The sequence below is a fragment of the Cynoglossus semilaevis genome, chromosome 14, assembly GCF_000523025.1.
Source record: "Cynoglossus semilaevis isolate Cse_v1.0 chromosome 14, Cse_v1.0, whole genome shotgun sequence".
Taxonomy (NCBI): domain Eukaryota; kingdom Metazoa; phylum Chordata; class Actinopteri; order Pleuronectiformes; family Cynoglossidae; genus Cynoglossus; species Cynoglossus semilaevis.
Window position 1 is genome coordinate 15,894,078 of NC_024320.1, and position 8,331 is coordinate 15,902,408.

General features: G+C 40.1%; 2 protein-coding genes across 2 annotated transcripts in view; one reads left to right on the forward strand and one right to left on the reverse strand.

The window, feature by feature from the left end:
• acp2 (acid phosphatase 2, lysosomal) overlaps positions 1-3,750 on the forward strand; it is an 11,878-nt gene extending 8,128 nt beyond the window's left edge. The window contains exon 13 of the mRNA XM_008325328.3: positions 2,216-3,750. Coding sequence (XP_008323550.1) covers positions 2,216-2,361 — 146 coding nt within the window. The 3' untranslated portion in view covers positions 2,362-3,750. The remainder of the gene's footprint in view (positions 1-2,215) is intronic.
• Positions 3,751-3,830: 80 nt separating this feature from the next.
• cldn10e (claudin 10e) lies at positions 3,831-6,610 on the reverse strand. Its single transcript, XM_025062441.1, has 5 exons — positions 5,944-6,610; positions 5,688-5,849; positions 5,104-5,185; positions 4,822-4,935; positions 3,831-4,294 (listed from the first exon to the last, which is right to left on the reverse strand). The coding sequence occupies exons 1-5, from the start codon at positions 6,173-6,175 to the stop codon at positions 3,859-3,861; spliced, it is 1,026 nt and encodes a 341-aa protein (XP_024918209.1). The 5' UTR covers positions 6,176-6,610; the 3' UTR covers positions 3,831-3,858.
• Positions 6,611-8,331: the final 1,721 nt, after the last annotated feature.

Consider the following 8,331-nt stretch of genomic DNA (forward strand, 5'->3'; position numbering starts at 1 on the left):
GTCCTCCCATGAACACCATTCTTGGCCATTGTTTTACATATAGTTGATGTGTGCACAGAGATATTGGACTGTGCCAGTGATTTCTGTAAGTCTTTAGCAGACACTCTAGGGTTCTTTTTTACCTCTCTGTGTATTCTGCGCTGAACTCTTGGCGTCATCTTTGGTGGACGGCCACTCCTTGGGAGAGAAGCAACAGTGCCAAACTCTCTCCATTTGTAGACAACTTCTCTGACTGTCGATTGATGAACATCCAGACTTTTAGAGATGGTTTTGTATCCTTTCCCAGCTTTATACAAATCAACAATTCTTGATCGCAGGTCTTCAGACAGCTCTTTTGAGCGAACCATGGTGCACATCAGACAATGCTTCTCATGAAGACAATTCTTACCAGGTGTGTGTTTTATAGTGGGCAGGGCAGCTTTAAGCCACTCATCAGTGTTTGGGCACACACTTGACTTAAATTGTTTGGTAAAAATTGGTTTCAATTGCTCTTTAAGTCTCCTTAGGCAAAGGGTTCAGTTACTTATTCCTCCCCCTTCTGTCATTGTTTGCATGCTATCCTCATTAAAATATGAAAACCTAAAATAAATGTTTGGGTGGTTTTAGTTAAAGCAGACACTGTTTTTTTCTGTGTGATTTTGACAAAGATCAGATCACATTTGATGGTGATTTTATGCAGAAATGTGACAAATTCCAAAAGGTTCAGATACTTTTTCATACCACTGTAGTTACATATTTACATGTTGATTTACAATAGTAATGGTTCAAAGAATGTTAGGTTGAATGATCGGCCGCCATACATTTTCACCTCACCAAATCTGGCTTTCTTTTCAAAGTTTCATAGTTTGGACACCACTTATTTAAGGTAAAGAATACTGGAATTACCAACAGTGAGTATAAGTGGGACATTCTCAGCTAGCATTCATGCCATGTACTGTGACAAGGCAAGTTCTAGCTCGACGCGGCAGGATGAAGCATCATATAGAAACAACATTAGCGGGAGAGTCAGTTCTGACCACTGCTCCAATGGCGTACGACTAAAGTATCAGGAAACATTTCTGACGCTCAGCGTGTCACTGAAGCAGAAACAAGGTTTTCAATAACAACGCTGCCTCGCTCCAAATTAAAGTCCTGAAAACAGCAATGAAACCTGGAGAGAAGATATGGACTCTTAAACATGAGGTGTGTCACTTTAATGGTGTGGATGGGATTGAATTTGATTGAGCTTTTTTGAGAATTGATTGTCTGACATCCTGAAACTGCTCCTGAGGCACACAAAACTACCACTGGAGCGGGCACAGAACAAATCTTCACACCTTTAACCTTCAGAGAGAAAAAAAAATCAGGGAATGAGATGTGTGATGATGTGTGTAAGTCTTGTCTATAATTGGTTATGTTTACTTATATTCCCTTGTACTTGATTATTATTTTGTTGTGTTTCAAAAAGCAGGTTTAAAAGTAGGCAACTGGAATTCTGTTATGTGTATTTTTTGGTTGTTATTGTGGCTGTTGGTACAGTGTGTCTTAACTGTAGGTGGATGGAGGCATGCTTTTGGTTTGGGAAATGATAATTATGGCCGATGTAGTTGAACATAAATGTGGTCTGCATCAAAATGACAATGCCAGGTCAAGGAGGAGGGTACTGTGATTCATATCCCTCAAGTCAATTGGCACTGAAACTACAAAGTGGCTATCATTCAATAAAAACACTTTTAAAAGGGAAGTTCAGTGCAAGCAGTCTTCTGCGACTACATTTCAAAATCACCCCAAAATTATTTAGACTTTATTTGTGTGTGAAAGTGTTTTCCAGAATCTCTGATAATGAGGAAGCCTGAATATAATCTTCAAATTAAAGAGAGTGACGGCCAAGGCCTGGTATATTATCAGAGAACACCAGAGGAGAGGTTGTCGGTGACAGTTTGACAGAGGGGCAGCCTGAGGGTTTCTTACAACTAACTACAGCTACATCTGCTAAAATTATAGGAGACACTGGTTCAAACCTGGTTCAAAGCAGCAGAGCTGTGCGTTAGGGACAGAAGGGTGACATGGGAGGTTGAGGGAGGAAAAGGAGAAATTTCACACATGAACGATCCACAATCTCATTTATGGTCCTAAAAACGGACCCATGACCTCAGTTTTATTTGTGAACTATATTTGTTTTCTGTGTTTACTGTGCTCTGATGGTCGTGCTTTTCTGCCTCTCTCTCATCCTCAGGAGTTATCTTCAGTCTGGTGATATCCATCTGCCTGCTGCTGCTCCTCATCCTTCTTCTCCTCGGAATCATTTGTTGGCAAAAGACCCCAATCAACACACAGGGATACCAACATGTGATCAACGAGGAAGCCAGAGAGGAGTCCTGACAGATGCAGAAGCTCCTTCCCAGTCTGAGAGAGTCCAGCCTTGCAATGTCCGAGATCACCGATGAAGATGAACTCTAGAGGACATCTTAAATTTTTTGATTTTTTTTTTTGTTCTAATGAATCCTGTCTTCAAGAGGGACTGAGGAGATAGGTGTACTTTTGTGGAAAATCTCAATAATTAGGACTTGAAGTAGTTTTAAGTGGTTCACAAATAGGACAGAGAGGATAAAGTAAGTTCTAGCCAAGTGATTTGTGGACTATAAGTGTGTATATATTCACGTGTACAGGGGTGTTGTACGTCGATTTGTACGTGTGCATGTGTAACCTGGTATAGTGCTACATGTAGGGACCCAAAAATAGTTACATCGAGGACAACTGGATGAAGTAGGTCCTCCTCTCATCCAAGAGGCTTCTTCACTTCTGACCTGGATAACTGAGAACCTACACAGACTACTTGTGGGATTTTTTTTTTAAATAGTATTTTATCGACACATTGTTCTTGTGAGGACATTTTGAACCAGCTGGATGAAAGGGTATTTTAAGGTTGAATATTTATAGACTGTCAATGGTCTATATCAATCTAAATATGAGTGTGTGGTTGTGTGCGTGTGCTTTATGTTTAATAACGTGGGGCTGATGACCAAGGTGCCTTGAAAGTATTGTATTGAAAATGAAGACTGTGCCTCTTCAGCTTTGTTCATGTTCTTCAGGACCGCTCTAAGCCATGTCCTTTTTTTGTCTCCAGACCAAGGCCATTCTGTACCTGCAGGTTTTTCCCTTTACTTGTTTGATATCACCAGTGGATCCACCTGAAGTTTCCAGAATGCACACTGGTGGTCTATCCGCATCTAGGGCACATGTGGTGCTGTCAAAAACTGGACATAGCTCAGAGACTTGTTGTCCTTAAGGTGGAGCAAACCTGAGGGGGGCAGGCCCAAGGTGTGGCACTCTCTGTACTGAAACCTCTATGGATAAGAGTTTACTTTTTGTTCTTTTCTTAAACTCAACTATGAGTTTTTATTGTGATTAGTTAGAACACTAGAAAAAATTTAAAAAAAGGTTAAAAAATTATAACATTTTTTGCTTTTAAAGAAGAATCGTCAGGAACATGCTACAGATTGTTAAAACTCATGATATTTCTACTGTAGCTTTGAAAAGGTAGAAAAAGTTGGATTATCAATAACATGATATTGGTAGTGGATTGGTCGTGAGCACCACCCAGTGGCACATCTGAGAATGAGCAGGAAAAAAATAGCTAAGGCAAATAAAGAGACTTTTTTTTTAATAACAAAGAAAAACTATTCAAAATGGAATGACTTTTTACCATAGTTACCGTACATCACGACATCACCACTGTGTCTGACAAAAAATAAAGCGATTGACTTTCTACAAATGAGGGAAATGTTTTTTCAGGAGGATATATTTAACCAGAATCACTTTGACCCAAAGACAAATGTAAGAAATGAAATTCCACACCTGCGCTACTACTACATCACTTCAGATGTAAGAGTTTTTCATAAATGCTGCAACTGTGGTTCTTGAACGTCCTGATAAAGACGACACTTTGCTGCTGCTTCTGCTGCTGCTGCTTCTGCTGCTGCTGCCACTGCTGCTGCTCCTGGACTCAGACAAAGTTGGGAGACTGGACCTCATAGAAAAGTCTGCTTCTGAGCCTGCCCCTGACCTTGACTCTGAGCCTGCAGACCGACTTGTTCTCCCAGTCCTTGTTGACTGTCCTGACCTGGCTGCGCGTCCAGATTTTGATGTGCGTTCTGACCGGGAGGAAATGGCAGAGATGTCTGAGGGCGCAGATCCAGAGGAGAGTTCAGTCACAGAGGACACTTTGGTCTTGGAGGTGATTTCTGACACTGTGGGTACAGCAGCTGTTGAGTTGTTCTGCTCTGGATCTGGTTCTGGTCTGATGGTAATCACCCTAGACAGAGAGAAGGTCAGAGAAACACCTGAAGGTGGAGCAGGAGAGCTCAGAATAGTCAAATGATTGTGGCTGGCTTTCATTAACTTCCTAGACCAGAGATTCCCAACCACTGGGTCATGGACTACTACTGGCTCGTGTGAAAACAATAGTGGTAAGTCCACTAAAATCATTTAATGTGCTCCACTGCTACACAAACATATTCTATACTGTAGTGTGAAAGTTGCTTTATTCTTTTTATAAATGTCTTTTATTAACAGGTGACTTTCTGGCATCAATCACTCTCTGAATATGATGTGGTGCTCAGTGTTATTCTTAATTGAATTATTGAGAACTTAAATTTGTTTTTGTCACAGATGTTTGAACTTTGTCAACGCCATTGAAAAAGGCTACTTTAAAAGAAAGTGCAACCAGTTCAATACTCGACGTCAAACAGATAAGTTACTTTAACGATTGCTTTACACTTTTAAAATTTATTGGAAACATCATTATGATCATCATCAACAACAACACGTCCATATACTCACCTATGTTCTCTTCCACAGAGGGGTGTGCACACTGACCACAGATAGAAAAACCCTCCAGCCATGTGAAAGGCCGAGCCCACCCAGCCGAGGAAAAGAGGGGTGCCGAGGTCAAACCTAAGGTCAAATACAAACTTCTTTTTTTTTTTTACTATTTTACATTAATTCATAATATGACAAAAACACATTGGGTGGGTGGTGGTGGTGGTGGGGGGGTGTTCTTCTTACAAACAAAAAAAGAACAACCCACAAACCATTATAGTTCAAATGTCATCAGTGACTTACTTTAGTCCATCAAAGTCTGGGTTAAAGTAATCTACTGAGACAAACTGGGCATAGACCACATAACCACAGGAGGACAAGAAACCTGGAGACAGATCATCAAGTTTTAGGTTAGGTGTAGGTGGAACTTACAGTCTAACATCCTGACCTAACCTTATCTTACCTAGCTAAATATATATTTACTGTCCAAACAATTATAACAACAACAACAATAATAATGAAAATAAAAAGCACAATTCATTTATATGAATAAAACCATAATAATGATAACAACAACAAACAATAATCATGACAATTGTTGTTGTTATTACACTTAACCTAAACAACAACAACAACAACGTGTCGTCTCTTAAACTGACACAGTCTCGTCCACAGACCGTAAATAAGCGTAACAAGAACATAAATCTTTGTTCATAAGGAGCAGCAGTGACATCAACACCAGTTCACAGTTACAGAGATGGATTTGGTGGATTCAAAGTCTGGACAGTTAATGCTGACTCAGCTTCTCCATACACTGGGAGTCATTTACTACAATTAACTACAACAGAAATGAAATGTTACAGCATTATAAAAAACAAAACATTTACCGCTGATAATGTGGCACAAACCCCCAGCGTAGATCTTCTTGTGCTTTGAGAGATCTTTCCCCCCAAGAAAGGTGCATTCCATACCAATGAGGCTGAGCACGAAGCCCAACATGCCTGTGGTGAGAGCTGCCATCAGGAGGCCTCGAACGATCTGGACGTGGCCTGGAGTCACACAGCAGAACACAGTGCACTGAAGAACACAACAGAACACAACAGAACATCTAGGTGTGTCAGTGAGAGTTCATTTCTTACTCACCCTCCACTGACCAGAGCACAGGGAAGTCGTAACAGTTGCTCACAGCTGTGGAGTCGGTAAAACATGACCTCCAGAGGCTGGACCAGTACCAGGCCACCTTCAGTAGGGAGGAGCCGGCCATTCCTCCAACCGCGGCAATCTTCCAGCCTTCCATGGCCATAGTGCAAGCCACGAAGATCCAGCCCAACACCGTCATCAGGAAACCCCAGATCTGAACCACACGGATCTTCATACCGCACCTTCACTCTCAGCCTGTTCTTAAAGTAAAGTTTAGTCCCTGCTGCTGTCGTGTTGAGCTGGAATTTCCTCAGAAATACCAAAGCCACATGTCTCCAGAAGAAGACAAGTCCTTGTCCTGCTCCTGACAGAGGACAGGACTGGGTGACAGCTACAGAGAAGTGAGGAGCGGTTGGTGTTGATCTGATATCACCATCATGCAGGTGAGAGTCAACAGTTCCTCTGGTTCCCACAGTTAAACTCTATCAGATCAAAGTGCTGACCTCAGCGTGTGTCAACAATAACCAAAGACATCAGACCTTCACCCAGCTGCTCTGGACTGTAACAGAGACAGGATAGAATTATTTTTTCTTAAATAGGATCTTATTGCTGCTAACAAACCAAAACACATGAAAGTTAACACTTCTTAATCTAAAACGTGTGTAATTCCAGTAAGAATGACGATATTTTTATACTTTTATATATATATATATATATACTTATACCAGTTCTGAATGTAACAAGACAATAATTTAAAAATACACTGTACGTGATGAAATTAAGATTACCATTTATTAAATGTTGAAATTCAAATGAGAGCTTTAGCCAGGGCTAGTTTACTCTGATAACATCACCGTGACATCATCTGGGTTATTTCCCAGCCTTTGAGTTCTCACTTGTGATTGGTCAGCAGGTATGTTAAGGCGTTCAAACTGTGTCTTACCTGTCAGTTTTTCATATCCGCTGTTCTTCGGTGAAATTCCCAAAATCCTAATTTTGGTGGCACACTTACTAATATGTAAGTTTAAATATTCATTATATTTTTTTTACAAAAACCACCTGATATGTTACGCAATTCTTCGGTGCTTCCTCTGATAGATTCTCTATTTTATTTCTTCCAAGTAAACACAACATGTGATTCTTTGTGATATAAAAAATGTCAATTTTTTTTTGAAGTCACTTAATGATTACATTTACATGACTATATATGTTTTTTGTCACACGTAAAAAAATAAATAAATAATAAGACATGGTTTTGTCTTGACTGAGGTCACTGCATTGTTCTGACCTTTCATGATCCCCTTGATTTGTCACAACACAAACAAGCGTAGCTGCTGAGGCATAGGCTGCTAGTTATTATTAATTCTACCTAGACCACACTGTACTGTGGCCCTCAATAAAGGTCCAGAATCTGAGCTAATGAGATTTCCTGTAAGGCATGAATGGCACCAGCAGGGATGAAAGAGCTCCTCTTGTCCCCTCAGCTTATGGCTGACTTATTGGTGGCCGTGGGGAGATATTTCAAAAATGTGAGGCCCTGGTAGAAAAAAAAAAAGAAGCTAAGTTAGAATTAAATTTTTAGACTGATAGAAAGCATGAAAGCAAACATAAATGTAAGCAAGTGCTCATTTAGACTAAAATTGTTTTTGCAATGATTTAATGAGGACGTAGAACAAGGACACAGTGAGAGTGGGTTTTGATTAAATCTGCCTCAATAGTGCATTCTAGTGGTGCAGTGATGGCAGTTGGAGGCACACGGCATTAAATCCTGTTTTCACTGCACTAGGTAAGGTAAAACAGGCCGCAGCAGTGGCCTTTCCTTTCTTTTAATTTTTCATCTACCCTTCTTTCTTTTTACTGCTGTGTGATTTTCGGACTAAATGTTATTTCTTTTATATTCAATTGTTATTGCACTTAAGAAAACAGCAGCCGGAAACCTGTTCAATAAGCGATGATGTGTTGTGACATTTTAATTTTATCCTTAAAGAGAGTATCTGATCTGAAATTAGGTCATTAAGTGATTTTAAGACCAGTTGTTTAAATTAAATTCTGATTTTGTTTCCAGTTGTTTAAATTAAATTCTGATTTTGGAGAATTGTCTCTCTCACCCTAAACCCATGGTTTTATTTTTGTTCGTTTGTTTTTGTTTTTTCAACAAGTAAACACTGAACTACAGGCTGCGGTTGTTTCTAGACTTTACTTGTAAACTCTAAACTCCCCAGGACTGAGACAGAAAATGTCTCTCTTGGATTTTCCATTTTGGTGCTTTTCCCACCTAAACACTCCGTCCAATCATCACACTCACCACACAGTGAAACCCTGCGTCAAGTCCCGTCCCAGCGGAGACAAAATCATCTTGGTGGGAATTAATTGAAAGTTGTTCCTTACTTT